At 42.6% G+C, this 17,652-nt stretch overlaps 1 protein-coding gene across 1 annotated transcript; it reads left to right on the top strand.

Moving 5' to 3' along the window:
- The first annotated feature begins 539 nt into the window (after window positions 1–539).
- On the top strand, window positions 540–5,689 carry LOC101158594 (histamine N-methyltransferase A-like). Its single transcript, XM_011473654.2, is given in 9 exon segments — window positions 540–747; window positions 1,160–1,232; window positions 1,339–1,480; window positions 3,614–3,667; window positions 3,984–4,088; window positions 4,626–4,674; window positions 4,676–4,751; window positions 4,938–5,031; window positions 5,276–5,689. Coding segments are annotated over 9 exon segments (1,032 nt in total). The 5' UTR covers window positions 540–661; the 3' UTR covers window positions 5,629–5,689.
- The last annotated feature ends 11,963 nt before the right edge of the window (window positions 5,690–17,652 follow it).

Here is a 17,652-nt window from a genome sequence, read left to right as displayed (position 1 = left end):
GAGGAGGAGGAGCAGGCTGTAAAAGACTGCCCACCACCCTCAGACTTGAAGCGGTTTCTCAGGCTGGCCTCCTATTACAGCCAGTTTGCTCATGGGTTTTCCTGTATTGCTGCCCCTCTTTTTCATCTACAGAGGAAGGACTGTGGTTTTGTCTGGATGCTGGAGTGTGAGCAGACTTTCAAGTTATTGAATAAGGCTCTGACAAACTCTCCCATCCTCACCCCCCGAGACCCCATCTTGCCATTCATTCTCAATACCAGCAATGGTGAAATGGAGCTGTACTGAGCCAGGTGGGGTCAGCAGGTGAAAGGGTGGTGGGTTACTTCAGCAAGTCCTTAAATAAAGTGGAGCAACATTATGAGTCCTGCAGGCTGTTTGAGCCCATACAGGGTCTTAGAAAGGAGGCGCCGTATTTTAAGGGGACCGCAGGTCTGTCTTTCATTTTCTTTGAGGCTCATACCTCAAGGGACGTCATAAAAATGGAACATACCATGTGCGTGTGATAAAAGTATTGTAGATCGAACAACACTTCTGATGTATGGGTGACGTTGTCATACGGTGCACTAATGCCACACTCCTTTAGTCGGTAAGCTACACATACTGGAGGAGCTGATATCATTGTCCATTATAGTGGAGGACAGGCTATGCTAATGCTGATGCCATGTCTCGATGTCCCTGTCCACATATCCGCTGCCGGTACTGTAAAAGAGGGAGGCCCAGGAGGTCATTAGGACTAGACCCTAAAAGGTTGGTGTTAAAAGTAATGATTTTCATGTTTTAACTCATGGATTTCAAAAATAAATCAAAATAAAGAGTTTTGTTTGTTTGTTATACAACCATTGTCCATGCATACCCTGTCTCTGTGATGCCTGCTTGGTGTCATGCACCTATTGTGCTAATTGTGCTGGCATGTTGACAAAGATGAGAACTGCTGACAAATGTAAATCATACTGTCACAGTTGAGCTTAAATTCAAATTAAATTATGTCAAATGACAGAGAAATCAAAGTGACTAAATAAGGGGACAGAAAGAAGTGAAACAGTCTAATAAAAGTTCAGCCTATGACGCTGGTGAGCTCCTCATAAAAACAAAAGGTTGGAGCATGCAATTGCTTGTGATTTCTGACCTGGCAACCCTGAAGAAGAAAATGTGTTTAAAGAGACCCACCAGGCAGCTGGAGAAACGTAAAACTGCAGCTCAGAGGAGATCACATCATTCTGCATAAAGTTAAGGTATGTCTTTGCATGTTTTCACTTATTTGTTCAGCCACACTTATATGTAGTCAGCCCAGTACTCTCCTTGACTTTTGCACATTTAAATCTTTATTTTTCTTTGCAGGAATTAGTCATGGCTGAAGAAGGAAATAGCACATGCTATGATATCACCACTGTGGACCATTTCCAGCTTTATCTTGAAAAGTCAGGAGAGCACTCAGCCATCCTCCAGAGTGTTCAAAGTGTCCTGCCAAAGAATTTCAGAGGTGCAACAAGAGAGGAGGTTTGGTGGTGTCACTTTGAGATGTTTGTCCCTGACTCAGAGGAGCACGTTGGTCTCCTAACCTTTCATGCAAAGCTCAGAATTGGTTGACAGCTGAACTTTTGAAAGAAAACACATTTTAAACAAACTGTGAAAGCTGGAAGTGAAATATTTGATCAAAGTACATCTTTGGAAATGTTACTACAGTCATGACCATAAATATTTGGACAGACACATGTTTTCTAATGTAGTTTCTGTACATTACCACAGTGACTTTTACATAAAACAACTCAGATGCCATTGAAGTGCAGACTTTCCGGTTTTTAATCCATGGGTTGAACAAAAAGATTGCATAAAAATGTGAAAAACTAAAGCATTTTTTAAACACAATCCCTTCATTTCATGGGCTCTTAAGTAATTGGACAATTGACTTCCATGCTATTGCATGGGCAGGTGTGGGCAATTCCCTTGTTATGTCATCATGAGTGAAGCAGATAAAAGGTCTGGAGTTGATTAGAGGACTCTTGCTGCATTTGGAAGATTTTGCTGTGAACAGACAACATGTGGTCAAAGGAGCTCTCCATGCAGGTGAAAGGAGCCATCATTAAGCTGAGAAAACAGAAAAAAACATGCCAGAAATTGCTACAGTATTAGGAGTGGCAAAATCAACAGTGTGGTACATCCTGAGAAAGAAAGAAAGCACTGGTGAAGTCAGCAACGCAAAAAGACCTGGAGGTCCATGGAAGACAACAGTGGTGGATGATGGCAGAATCATTTCCATAGTGATGAGGAACCCGTTCACAACAGCCAACCAAGTGGACAACACTCTCCAGGAGGTAGGCGTATCAATATCCAAGTCTACCATCAAAAGAAGACTGCATGAAAGTAGATCCAGAGGCTACACTGCAAGATGGAAGCCACTCATAAGCCTCAAGAATAGGAAGGCTAGATTGGACTTTGCTAAAAAGCATCTAAAAAAGCCAGCACAGTTCTGGAAAAACATTCTTTAGACAGATGAAACCAAATTCAACCTCTACCAGAATGTTGGCAAGAGAAAAGTATGGAGAAGACGTGAAGAAGCTCCTGATCCAAAGCACACTACATCATCAGTAAAACACGGTAGAGGCAGTGTGATGGTCTGGGCCTGCATGGCTGCTAGTGGCACTGGGACACTAGTGTTTATTGATGACCTGACACAGGACAGAAGCAGCCCAATGAATTCTGAGGTGTTCAGAGACAGACTGTCTGCACAGATCCAGGTGAATGCAGCCAAACTGACTGGGCGGCGTTTCATGATACAGATGGACAACGATCCAAAACATACAGCCAAAGCAACTCAGGAGTTTATTAAAGCAAAGAAGTGGATTTTCTTGAATGGCCAAGTCAGTCACCTGATCTTAACCCAATTGAGCAGCATTTCACTTGTTGGAGACTAAACTTCAGACAGAAAGGCCCACAAACAAACAGCAACTGTTTGCCGCTGCAGTAAAGGCCTGGCAGAGCATTCAGAAGGAAAAAACCCAGCATCTGGTGATGTTCATGAGTTCAAGACTTCAGGCTGTCATCGCCAACAAAGGCTTTTCAAACAAATATTAGTAATGACCATTTTGTTTTCACTTATTTCATTTGTCCAATTACTTAAGAGCCCATGAAATGAAGGGATTGTGTTTAAAAAATGCTTTAGTTTTTCACATTTTTATGCAATCTTTTTGTTCAACCCATGGAATAAAGCTGAAAGTCTGCACTTCAATGGCATCTGAGTTGTTTTATGTAAAATTCCCTGTGGTAATGTACAGAAACTAAATTAGAAAGAATGTGTCTGTCCAAATATTTATGGTCCTGACTGTACCTTTGAAGTGAACTTTTGACACACTGTGTCAAAGAAATGTCTGCATTTGAAAGCCTAAAAAAAACGACTTCCAGATCAGAAGTCGCCGAATGTCTCAGAGTTTACACTTTTGCTAGGAGAGTTAAATTCACCTTTTTTAAGTTAATTCCGAATTGTTTTCATTATTAGGCCATTTATAGATTTTGTAATAAAAAGGAAATTAAATCATTTTTTATTTTTTTTGTCCAAATAGCAACATATTTCTTTATTCTGCAGGTTTGAAGCAACACTTTTTTTTCTCTGTTGCAGAATTGCTGCGGGATAAAAGCAGCGTTAATGTTCTTGGTGTTGGAAGCGGTGGAGGTATGTCCGGAAATGTTGACGTGACAGATTAACCCACAGCACTCCTTTTGTTACTAGCAAATCCTTTTTTACAGAGTCATGAAGACTAGAAGGTATTGCAGGTTTAGCTGAACTCCAGCACTGATCAGTAGCGGTCATGGAGGTTAGCACACAAGGACGCCATCAAAGAGTCTGTTCATTAAGACCTGATAAGATAAGACTTTACACTCATGAGCTTCCTGCAGCCAACGCGTCTATCAGAAATTCATTTTGGTCAAATTTAGACTCAGCAGTGTGCGGAGGATATGTGTCGCAAACATCTTGGGATTTGCTCCAGGTGAGATGGACGTCCAGCTGCTCTCCCTGATGCAGACGGAGATCCCTGCTGTTCCCATCAGTGCTGACGTTGAGGGCAGCTCTAAACTCATCGACTGCTTCAAAGGTAACACAGTTCATGCTAATGGGATTATAATGAAGAAAAGGGCAGCTCAAAAAGATTTTCAAAAGATATTACCTTGAACACCAAGCATTGCTTTCTTTTGATTTTACATTTGAAGCCTATATTTGTTGAAGTTACCAGTCCAAGAATTCTTTTTATTACAAAACGTACACAGAGATCACATTTCTGGCTTGTCAGCATGGGGGAGGGACAGTCATGATTGGTTGTGTTCATATCAGAGCAGCCCTGGTTCCAGAAAATACATTACATTTTTAAATATCCACATTTTTTAAATAATGAGCTGAAAATTTTGAAACAATGTAAAAAATGTATCTTTAAATTCTGTAAATCTCAAAATTGCCTCGAAAGGAAATTTTTACTTAATGGGACCAAAGTTTTCACTTTTTCTTTCATTTTTAAACTTTTTGAATGATTCAAAGCATAATTTCTTAGAATTGAACTGTCTTTTAGTATTCTCTATGTGCAGTATGTTGTTGTATTGATCTTTTTTTTTCTCATTTTATTACTTTTGCTTGAAAGCTTTGGTAGCAAAGACGCCTCAAATGCAGACGATCCCGTTTTCTTGGCATGTCAAGTGAAGAGTACGAGAAGCTGGTGAAAACCAAAGGAGACGTGAAGAAATTTGATTTTATTCACATGATTCAGGTATAAACGCAATGCTCTCATCTTACCACGCTTGACACGTCGCCCAGCATCTTTCAACCTTAAACGGTTTTAAGGTGTTATTTTAAAAAATATATTTTTTTTTCTACCTGTCTAGAAAGATGTTATTTTTTACTATTTACGGTCCTGGAAGCCTTTCAGTAAAGATCTAATGCTTCCTTTAAAAAGATTATATACTATGTGGAAAGTCTGGAGAAAACCCTCAAGTTTTACCACAGCCTTCTGAAAAATAACGGCAGGCTGATGATCATCGTTGAAGCAGGTAAGCAATAAGCATTTAAATAAATATGCAAATCTTGATTAGTGCAAAAAATGTGAGTCCTAATCAGACAGTTGTCCTTTAACACAATTATTATATGTCATGGGGTAAACTGGCGCCCTCTAGTGATTTGTTGGTTCATTGGTTTAAGGAAAAAGAAGATTCTAATAGGATAGAATAGTAAGAAAACTTAATTGATTGAACTTTGTTGAATGAATTACTTCATGTTTGCTCTTGTGTGATGCAGCCCACAGCGGCTGGGACATCCTGTGGAAGACTTACAGGAAGGAGCTGTGCGGCGGGAGCTTGTCAGAGTACCGCTCCTCCTCCGAGGTCGTCACCTGCCTGAAGAGTCTGGGTCTTAACTTTGAGGAGCATTTAGTTCCCAACACCTTTGACATCACCGAGTGCTTTGATTCAAAGAGTGTCCCCGGCGACCGTCTGCTGAGCTTCATGACGGCGACGGACCGCTTCCGGGAGTCCTTCACCCCAGAGATCAGAGCAGGCATCTTAGAGCTGCTCAGGAACACGTGCAGCACTGAGAAGGAGGGCAGAGTGTTCTTCAACAGCAATCTGAGCTGCATTCTTGTTCATGCTTGAGCGCGTCTTTGTGAAAAGGCTTCATTCAGCAAAAAAAAGAGAATAAATACTGTTTGGACAACTTTGGTTTCTGTTGGTAGAGTTGATGCATGTGACCTGATGAGCTGAACGCCCAGCTTTGATCAAAAATCTGCTTCTTCTGGCAGAGCTTTAGTGAAACAAGAAAGAAGAAGAAAAATATCTGCTTGATTGTGAAATACTGTCAACTACTTTAACAGTTTTTCTGTTAGATTATCTAATAACATTTAAAATAATTCAAACATTCAAATCAGCTCAACTCATAATTTTATTTTTATTGCTAACATTGTTGACTTGTTTTTGTTTGGATTCATTCTACATTTCTCATTTAATTAAGACAGGCGTCTGCTGCCTGTGTTTAGATCAGGGGTCTCCAAATTCAGACCTGGAAGGCCGGTCGCCTGCCAGTTTTTCAGAAATCCTGCCTTATCTGCTGCTGATTACCTGGATCAGGTGTGTTAGACCAATAGGAGCTTCAATAACAGGTTGGTTGGAAAACACGTAGGACACCGGCCCCTGAGGCCTGGATTTGGGCACCCCTGGTTTAGATTTGAAAAAAAAAAAGCGGGTTCTACACCAATGTGTTGATTTTATAAACAAAAGTAAACATGACAACATGATGCACCAAAGTAATAATGATAGAAAACATCAGGTTTGAATGGGCTCTTCTGCAGTTTGAATTCTGTAAATGTGAATTGGCAAACCAGCTACTATAGATCTGTGTCTCACTTTAAATGGGGTGTATTTTATTTTAGAAGGAACTTTAGCCGTCACAGCACTGAAACGGCACTGAAACGGCTCTCCTCAGGGTGTGTAACGACCTGCTTCTAGCTGCTGATTCTGGGGCCTCCACTGTTTTAATTCTTTTAGATCTCTCTACTGCTTTCGACACAGTGGATCAAAGTGTTTTATTATCCCGACTGGAGCAGTCTGTCGGTGTGAAGGGCACAGCACTCAGTTGGTTCAGTTCATATTTATGTGGCAGGAGTTTTTCTGTCCAACTAGGACAGTGCTCTTCTTCAGAGGCTCCGCTCAAATATGGTGTACCCCAGGGCTCAGTTTTAGGCCCACTTTTATTCTCACTTTATCTGCTGCCACTGGGGTCCATTTTTAGGAAATATAACGTGTCATTCCACTGCTACGCAGATGACATCCAGATCTATCTTCCCCTAAAATCTGGAGGAGCGGATGTTCTCGACAGATTGCAGAACTGCTTAGCAGACATCAAGTCTTGGATGGAGCTTAACTTCCTCTGTCTAAATGAAAACAAGACAGAGGTGTTTGTCTTTGGAAAGACTGACCTGCTGACAGGCTGCTGTAGTGCTGTTGGCCCCCTGGACCCTTCAGATGCTCCATTCATTAGAGATCTTGGGGTAAACCTTGACAGGCATTTTAAATTTGACAGGCAGGTCAGTGTTGTAGTCCAGTCTAGTTTTTATCACTTGAGGCTAATTAGCAAAGTCAAGCCATATCTTCCTCCTCACGCTTTGCAACAAGTGATTCATGCTTTGATCTTCTCTAGACTGGACTACTGTAACTCTCTGTACAGTGGTATAGATCAGTCTCTGCTCCGCCGTCTCCAGCTGGTTCAAAATTCAGCGGCCCGCCTGTTAACGGGGACCAGACGGTGTGAGCATATAACACCGATATTACGCTCACTTCATTGGCTGCCTGTGTCTTTTAGAATTACTTTTAAGATTTTGCTTTTGGTTTTTAAATGTCTGAATGGTCTGGCACCTCAGTATCTTTCTGAGCTTCTGCATGTTTATCGTCCTTGTCGAGTCCTTAGGTCTGAAGATCAAATGCTTTTAGCGGTTCCCAGGACTCGGCTTGTGACTCGGGGAGACAGAGCCTTTTCAGTTGCAGGTCCTAAACTCTGGAATGCTCTCCCTTTTTCTGTGAGGTCTGCCAGAACTGTCAGTAATTTTAAGACTCTTTTAAAAACACACCTTTTTACTCAGGCTTTTAACTCCAGTGAGCATATCTAGTGGGCCAGCTTGTTCATTGTTCATTTTATTAAATCTTATTCTTTTATTGTTTTATTGTTTTATTGCTTTTATTGTTCAATTGATTTTATTGTTTTATTCCTATTGTTTCTTTATTGCATCGTATTGTTTGTGATTTTAGTTGATTTTATGTTAAGCACTTTGGTTGCCTTGGCTTTTATAAGTGCTATACAAATAATAAATTGATTGATTGATTGATTGTCAAAAGTGAAAAAAAAGAAGGGCACTTTTTAAAAAGTAATCTTTATTCAACTAGAGAAAAAGTATGCTTAGAGCAGACTGCAAATTTCAACACGAACAATTAATAACACATTTCTTCAGTCTTAATTTAATCTCGTTGTTTTTACGGTCACAAACAAAATATATATATTTTTACTATCGTTGTAATCGTTATTTATTTTTACACAAATGAGGGGAATGTAAAATCACTTCTGTCCAAACTATGGTGTGAAGAAAAAAGGGAATTAGTTCTGGTCACAAAGGAGCTTTTATGAAAGACTGCAGTCATTTTCAAGTGTGTAAAAAAGACATGAGACTTGATTCACTTGTTTTAAGGTCAATACTCATCTAAAGTAGTTTATTTCATGTTTTGGTACCTTATGAGTCCATTCAAAGTCAGCTTGGTTGTCTCACATCTTACCTCCTGCTGGAAATTGTCTTATCAAAAAGAAGCTGAAGATGTAATTCCATAAAACCCACAGCTTTTGAACGCCACATGTGTGCGTCTTTTCCTTTCCTGAATCCCAAAGCATCAAACCCAGAGGCTTAAATATGGAGAAAACCCATTCTGTTCCAATTTCTCATGAAATATGGCCGTGTTTTAGTTTAATTTCCATAGTATATACATTGAAAAGCCTAATTAGGCTTCAGACTGACAGCTTGCCAAATGGTGAAGGCATCTAACAGCTTGGATGGCTACAGCCCCCCCATGACCTGAGCTGAATCAAGCAGGTGCAGAAAATAGATGGAGGGAGGTAATGTTACCGCTGAGGTTTGGTTATGGGGCGTGGCTTTATCTCAATAAACCAATTGACCTTCCACATCAGTGTTTGCAGATTGGCACTTTTGAAATGAATTTTTTAATTTACATAAAATAAAATAAAAATTCACAAATAAAATGATTTGAGCATAAAAAAGACAAAATGATAGTCATTTTTCAGGCCAAACAGCAGTTTGTATTCCACTGTTCTGTTTTGTTCTGATGTCTTAAAAATGAAAGATAAAACGTTTTAGGAGACGCCTTCAGCAGCGCCAACATGACAGCAGAGAGAATATCAAAATCACCTCACATGAAAGTGAATTCTTTTTGTTTGTTTGTTTATGTGCTGCTGTCTTCTTCTCTGCCTGATGCTGAATGGTCTAATGTTGGAGACCCACAAAAATGCGTTTCTAGAGACAGACAGCTAGAGATTTGAGAGCTTTTTAGGGCGTGAAAGACTGGAGATGAACGACTGATCACTGCTGCCCCTCCTGGACCACCCTCAGCTGGTTTTGCCTCAGTGTTAGTTTTCTGTCAGAAACTGCACTAGCTTTGAGAAAATAATAATCTTCTTAATCCCTTTTATGGGGTTGCTGGAGCCTATCCCAGCTACTGTTGGACTAAAGCGAGGTACACCCTGGACGGGTCGCCGGTCCACTGCAGGACCAACCATAATTTAGAGTCACCAATGAACCTATGAAGCATGTTTTTGGACTGTGGGAGGCAACTGGAGAATAACATTCAAACTCCCCACACCAATGATCCAGCATCTTCACTGTGAGGTGACCACTATGCCACCATGCAGCCGAACAATAATTGTATTTGAAAATGACAGTTATGGCTTGTTATGATGTTCTTTTAGTCTGCAGACAAGGCCACGTGTCTGAGAGCCATCAACCCTGAGGATCTGCTCTTCTCTGCTCACTCCAGTAGATGGCAGCCTGACTTCACGTGTGAACAGGAGTTCTAGGTTTTAGGAAAAAATAACCAAAGTACACTTTTCAAAGAGTAAATCAGATTAAAGCTTCTTGTTTCACAAAACAAAGAAATTTCCCAGCATTGCGTATGCGCAGCCTGCTGCCACGGCTGCACTAAGGCCTGTCAGAGCACTGATGCCTTGTCTCAAGCCATCTAGCAAATGTATTCTGGATGCCCAATTAGTTCATTAGCTTTAATAGATCAGTAATTGAAATTCATCAGAAACTCTTGTCAGCGCGCTCCCCCTGGATGTCGGTGGGCCTTAAACACCTGCTCCGGCTCCATCACCAGCGGTCCTCGCTGGGCTCCCGCATACTGCAGAATGACAGAGCATTAGTCACTGAGATAATCAACCTCAACACACTGTTTGCAGCTAATGTTCTTCAGGAACTGTTTACTTCATGTGCTGGTTGGTGTCTTATCACAGAAGAAGTTCTCCACTAGATGAATGAGTGGAAATTTTCACAAATCATCTTGTTTTCCAAATGATTTATTTTCCATAAAAAGGGCTGAGCAGCTGGACATAGTCACAATTTTAGCTGGATCTTGTTTTTCGTTTACCTGCTTATTAGTGTCTGCCATCATGATGCTCTCAAGAGAGACACAGGTACATGTCCAGCATATGAACCTCAAATGGCGACACGTCTGAAAAACTGAATCTAGAAATACTCCATTTCCACGGCATTCTGGTTCATCGTTGCAGCAACATTTTATGGGGGATGTGGAAAAGCATCCAGGTGAAAAACCACCTTTTCGGGGCAGAGAGAGCTCTTTAGGACTAGGCAGGGGATAAGAGTTGAGCTTCTGACCTCGGTTTCTTAAGCCGCATTTCAACTGAATTAACCTTTTGTAGGAGTCTAGGTCTTTAAAGGTGGTCCTTTTCTTGCCCCCCCCCTCCATTTAAACTTCAGGATCTAGGGATAAATAGACTGCAAGGAGACCCCCCCCCCCCCCCCCCCCATGACACTGGTATTAAGATAGCAGCTTTCTAGTACTAGTCTGCAATATCTTGTAAAACCTGTTACCTTTAAGGTGTGAAAAAGTAGATAGTTGTAATTGTTTGAAAAGTCTGGTGGTAACGTGTGAGCTGTAAAATTTATTTTTTTGTCAGGAAGCAGTGTGCTTCCGTGATTGAAAAATGCGCTTCCGATCAGGACGAGGAAGGGCTGATTTACAGGAATATAAGATTTCTCTCTGATTGTTTTACAAGGTTTACATTTAACGGTAAAGCTTGAAGAGCGTAACATGAACTGATTTTTGATTGGACGGATTTAATGTGGCTGGAGTGCTCTTACTGGAACAACGGTATAAACAAGCAAATCTTTTCAGTGAAGCAAGTCTGACACTCCATGAGGGAGAAGAGAGACACACTTACAAACAGATTAAATTTTTCTATCTACACTTCAAGCCACACCTCCAGTACGAAGCGGTTCAATTCAGGTCACAACCAGATCGTTTGAAAAGGTAATCCCCAATTTGGCTGCCGTTTCCACAGACAGATGTCCCGCGTAGATTGCAGATAGTTGCATCAGATATGTAAAAATTGCGATATCACCCAAATAGAGCTCAATGCTATTAAATATACTGCAAATGTCGTTTTGAGGCCATGTAACATAAGAATCATACACCTTAACAGGATGAAATGAAAAAGTGCTTCAAGAAGATCATTACATAAACAAATTGTTGTTGCTCCTCTTGCGTGTCCTCTCAAACCATTGACTCTATACTTGAGAACTTTGATAGAGCTACTTTTTTGTCACCATGATGGAGTGATTGGTCTGAGCCCCTCTCAGTCAATGTTTCTATCGCAAACACCTCTCACCATTCAGAAATGAGCTTGGAAGGCCACACCCCTACCACTTGAAATAAGGCGATAGAAAATCCGTCAATTTAATGCTTTGAACGTTAGGCCAGCAAGCTCCACCTACTTTTATTTAGGCATTTGATTGGTCATCTTACTGTATAACTTGAATAACTTGAACTACAGAAAAAATATCATAAAAATAATGAGGATTATCAAGAACATGTTAGAAAAGGGTATCAGAGCAAGAATGGCTATTCTGACTAATAGAATGACTAAGTTATAGCTGTTTATTACTCTATAGAAGTCATTCAGATTTTGGTTTCTTTTTTTCTTTTTTTTTAACTTGGTCTGTCCAACAGCTGGGCAAACAGATGAGAGCTGAAGGCCTCTTGTGTTGGACATATTTTACTTTAACAACAGGGGTTATGAATCTTCTGACAAACCAGAGGTATGTCTGAATAAACCCCTTTTGTAATCGAGGCCAAACTTTATTCATTTTAATCATACTTGAAGATCTTTTGTGTTGGACCGGACGGAAAAGGAAAGGAGGGAATAGGAGAGAGGGATGTTAGAGAGGGGGGGATAGGAGGGTGATTATGGGGGGGGGGGGGTAAAACCATGAAGCAGCATAAGACAACAAGTGTCTGGATGGTTAAACTCATTACAGTGAGGTTCCGATGTAATACAAGTCTATAAGGGCGGGGCCTGTCCACACACACACTCAAATGTTATAAACCAGTGACGTGCAGTCAGGAGAGGCAGGTGAGGCTATGCCTCACCTGTCATTATGGGAAGAAAAGAGAAAACATAAATTCAATTATTATATTTAATCAGTAATTTGTGCTTTGCAGTCATTTTCCATTTAAATGTACCATTTTTGGGTGGTTTTTCTTTTCAAAATCGCTGAATTTCCGCATTTGCCGTTCAGATACCAAGTGACATGCGATGAGGCACCAGCCCGCTGAGCCTCACCTTGGATTGCGCAATACCTACGCAGTCAGACGGTACTGCTGTCTCTCTGTATGTCGGTTCAATCACTTGTACTATATGAGCTGAGTTTACATAATTTAGCAGATGTATATGATGTACAGTGTTTGTTTTTATAAATAACTGTGTGAGGGACGTGTTTCTTGTGCTGAGCGCTAAACGCCGGCGAAAAAGCCGCTGGGTTAGGCCAGCAGTTCTCGTGCCTCATGTTAGGGGGCGCCGGTGAGCCCTGAGATTATGACGCTAAAAAATACTAGAAGAAGTGATAGCAAGTGGCAAGTAATTTTCTTCAGAAGGAGTGGCGTATGGCCTTTATTTACAATAAAGGCATTTTCAATGGATCGCCCATATCCCGAGTCACCATGGAAGCGCGTGGTGAATAAAAGGGAGCGCTATACTCCCGTGAGACGGACTGAGATTTTAATGACGCCGTATGAAGATTATACGCCCATCGAGAGTTTTTGCTTGTTGAAAAATATTGGACAAAGTAAACGCACAAGTTTCTATCTCATTTCCATTTTGACGCAGATATACTGTATATATATACTGACCAAAAATATAAACGCAACACTTTTGTTATTGCTCCCATTTTTTATGGTATGAACTCAAAGATGTGAAACATTTTCCACATCCACAAAATAACCAGTTCTCTGAAATATTGTTCACAAATCTGTCTAAATCTGTGACAGTGAGCACTTCTCCTTTGCCAAGACAATCCATCCAACCTCGCAGGTGTGCCATATCAAGATGCTGATTAGATAGCATGATTATTGCACAGGTGTGCCTTAATCTGGCCACAAGAAAAGGCCACTCTGAAATCTTCAGTTGTATCACACAGCACAATGCCACAGATGTCGCAAGTTTTGAGGGAGCGTGCAATTGGCATGCTTATAGCAGGAATATCCACCAGAGCTGTTGCTAGGGAATTGAGTGTCCATTTCTCCACCATAAGCCGTCTCCAAAGGTGTTTCCGAGAATTTGGCAGCACATCCAACCGGCCTCACAACCGCAGACCATGTGTAACCACACCAGCCCAAGAACTCCACATCCAGCATGTCCACCTCCAAGATCGTCTGAGACCAGCCACTCGGACAGCTGCTGAAACAAACGGTTTGCATAACCACAGAATTTCTGCACAAACTGTCAGAACCCGTCTCAGGGAAGCTCATCTGCATGCTCGTCGTCCTCATCGAGGTCTCGACCTCACTCCAGTTCGTCGTCGTAACCGACTTGAGTGGGCAAATGCTCACATGCGATGACGTCTGGCACGTTGGAGAGGTGTTCTCTTCACGGATGAATCCCAGTTTACACTGTTCAGGGCAGATGGCAGACAGCGTGTGTGGCGTCGTGTGGGTGAGCGGTTTTCTGATGTCAATGTTGTGGATCGAGTAGCCCATGGTGTTGGTGGGGTTATGGTATGGGCAGGCGTATGTTATGGGCAAAGAACACAGGTGCATTTCATTGATGGCATTTTAAATGCACAGAGATACCGTGACAAGATCCTGGGGCCCATTGTTGTGCTGTACATCCAACAACATCACCTCATGTTGCAGCATGATAATGCACGGACCCATGTTGCAAGGATCTGTACACAATTCTTGGAAGCTGAAAACATCCCAGTTCTTGCATGGCCAGTATACTCACCGGACATCTCACCCATTGAGCATGTTTGGGATGTTCTGGATCGGCGTATACGACAGCGTGTTCCAGTTCCTGCCAATATCCAGCAACTTTGCACAGCCATTGAAGAAGAGTGGACCAACATTCCACAGGCCACAATAGACAACCTGATCAACTCTATGCGAAGGAGATGTGTTGCACTTCATGAGGCAAATGGTGGTCACACCAGATACTGACTGGTTGTCTGAGTCCCCTGACCCCCTCAATAAAACAAAACTGAAGAGTGGCCTTTTCTTGTGGCCAGTCTAAGGCACACCTGTGCAATAATCATGCTGTCTAATCAGCATCTTGATATGGCACACCTGTGAGGTGGGATGGATTGTCTTGGCAAAGGAGAAGTGCTCACTATCACAGATTTAGACGGATTTGTGAACAATGTTTCAGAGAACTGGTTATTTTGTGTAAGTGGAAAATGTTTCACATCTTTGAGTTCAAACCATAATAAATGGGAGCAATAACAAAAGTGTTGCGTTTATATTTTTGGTCAGTGTATATATGATCATTAGTAGTTTTTTCTGTACCTACTTGATCAGTTGTGTATTATGGGCTTTAAATAATATGCAAAATTACTTTTAGGATGCTTGAGACGTATGTTTTTGTATGTAAACGTCAGCAGGACCCTACTTGCAATTACAAAGGGTATTTATTCCATGCTGGATATATACTGCTGGATATATACATACATATATACATATAATGCCCCTCTAACCCGCCGCGGATGGTTTCTCCTCCAAGCTCGGGTCCTCTACCAGAGGCCTGGGAGCTTGAGGGTCCTGCGCAGTATCTTAGCTGTTCCTAGCACTGTGCTTTTCTGGACTGAGGTCTTTCCAGTTATCTGTCGTAGCCACTCCTCCAGCTTGGGGGTTACTGCCCCGAGTGCTCCAATTACCACAGGCACCACTGTCACCTTCACTTATACACATGTGTATAAGAACAATTAATGGCAATGAAAAATGGGGCAATTACCATGACAATGGAAATGGGGCAATTACCATAACAATGACGGGCAATTAACATCACCCAGTGAGGGTCCTTGGGCAACACCCTTAACGCTACCGCCTACCTCACAACATAAGAGACAATGAACCACATGTCATGCCGGCTCAGACGTCGCCCGGCCAAACAAGGTCTGCGTCAGGTGCTGAGGGACCAGAGCACCCTGATGGAAAGTGGGCTACTGGAACAAGAACAAGACGGAAATAGACTAGATGTGAGAACAAGGTTCTGTTAGAATGTTACTACTCAAGTAATCCCACCCAGAGGGGTTACATGCAGAGAATGTGGAATGAATGGATGCTTCGAAACCCACAATCAGGGCTAACTGCCAAACAACTGGTAGCCCAGTGCTCTAACATCCACAAATGGCAACTCCTATCACAACTTGAGATTGAAGCAATACAATACAATGCCACGGGAGAGCCAGAACAACAGGTCAGAGAGGAGGTTATACCACACTCCCACCCTGAGATTGGGTACACAGCCCCAACAACCACAATTACACTGAGCGAGGCAGCAACTGACCTGAAAGACAAGATCATGTCTACAATGAACACTAGGCAACCCCGACACCAGCTACAACGGTTAAGTGACGTACCTGAAAGTCTACTGGAAACTGTGAATGAAGCATTGAGGGCAATTCCTACCACAACCATCACAGAAACCAATGAACTGGTTTACACTTCAGCAGCAGTGATCCTTGAGATGCTTGACTATAAGAGCAACCATGGAAGAAAACAGTACCCACCATGGAAGCAACGGTTAGAGGCCAAAATCAAGGCAACTCGGAAGGATGTGAGTAAGCTGACAGAGGCTCAAAGAGGTACAATGAGAAAGCAAGTAGCTAAGAGATACAGCCAGATGTCCATACCTGAAGCACTGGAAACTGCCAAACAAAGGCTCCTAGCCTTGAGCAGCCGCCTAAAGAGGTACACAAGAGACAATGAAGCCAGACGAATAAACAGGCTCTTCGCAACTCAAGCTGCAAAAGTGTACGCTCAGTGGCAGGGTCAAAATAGCCGAGCAGACCCACCAAGGCTGGAAACTGAACAGTACTGGAAAAGTATATGGGAAAAAGAGGCAGCACATAACAGCAATCCCCAGTGGCTGGTCTCTCTGAGAAAAGAACATAGCAACCTCCCTGAACAGAATCCAGTAACCATCACAGTGGCTGACATCCAAGAAAGAGTCTCAGGTATGAAGAACTGGACAGCACCGGGCCCTGACATGATACATGCCTACTGGCTAAAGAAGCTTACCGCACTCCACGAGCACCTGGCAGCACAAATGAACCAGCTGCTTAGGGATGGGACTCACCCCGAATGGCTAACGGAAGGGCGAACGATCCTGATCCAGAAGGATCCCTCAAAGGGTGCAATCCCATCCAACTACCGGCCAATAACCTGTCTGTCCACAACATGGAAGCTCATGTCAGGCATCATTACAACCAAGATAAACAGGCACATGGATCAATTCATGAGTAACACACAGAAGGGCATTGGTAGAGACTCCAGAGGAGCCAAACACCAACTCCTGGTCGACAGAACAGTCGCCCAAGACTGCAAGTCACGACACACCAACCTGTGCACAGCCTGGATTGATTACAAGAAGGCCTATGACTCAATGCCACACACATGGATCACTGAATGCTTGGAGCTGTACAACATCAACAGGACTCTAAGAGCCTTCATAGGAAACTCGATGAAGCTGTGGAAAACCACCCTTGAAGCCAATGGGAAGCCACTTGCACAAGTGTCCATCAAATGTGGGATATACCAAGGTGATGCTCTGTCCCCACTGCTGTTCTGCATAGGTCTGAACCCCCTCAGCCAAAAATCAACAAGACTGGCTATGGATACCGACTCAGAAATGGGGCCAACATCAGTCACCTCCTCTACATGGATGACATCAAGCTATATGCTAAGAGCGAGCGTGACATTGACTCCCTGATCCACACCACCAGGATCTACAGTACTGACATTGGGATGTCATTCGGGCTCGAGAAATGCAGCCGGATGGTGACAAAGAGAGGCAAGGTAGTCCACACAGGAGGGGTCTCACTCCCAGAAGGAACAATAACAGACATCGAGGACAGTTACAAATACCTTGGAATTCCCCAGGCAAATGGCAACCTGGAGCAGGCAACAAGGAAAGCTGCAACAGCTAAATACCTCCAACGAGTAAGGCAAGTCCTGAGAAGCCAGCTCAATGGCAAAAATAAGACCCGGGCAATAAACAGCTACGCACTGCCAGTTATCAGATACCCTGCAGGAATAATAAGATGGCCAAAGGAAGAGATACAGACCACGGATGTTAAAACACGAAAGCTCCTCACCATGCATGGAGGGTTCCATCCCAAATCCAGCACACTAAGACTGTATGCTAGCCGCAAGGAAGGAGGCCGAGGACTAGTGAGCGTAGAAGCCACTATCCAGGATGAAACATCCAAGATGCATGAGTACATCAAGCTCAAGGCCCCAAATGACAGTGTGCTCAGTGAATGTCTCAGGCAATGGAGAGCAGAGGACACAGTGCTGGAGGACAGATCCTCATGGGAGGACAAACCCCTGCATGGG

Source organism: Oryzias latipes, chromosome 21 (assembly GCF_002234675.1).
Source record: "Oryzias latipes chromosome 21, ASM223467v1".
In the NCBI taxonomy this organism is placed as follows: domain Eukaryota; kingdom Metazoa; phylum Chordata; class Actinopteri; order Beloniformes; family Adrianichthyidae; genus Oryzias; species Oryzias latipes.
Note: the sequence above shows the minus strand (reverse complement) of the source record. Positions and strands in the feature narration are given on the sequence as shown.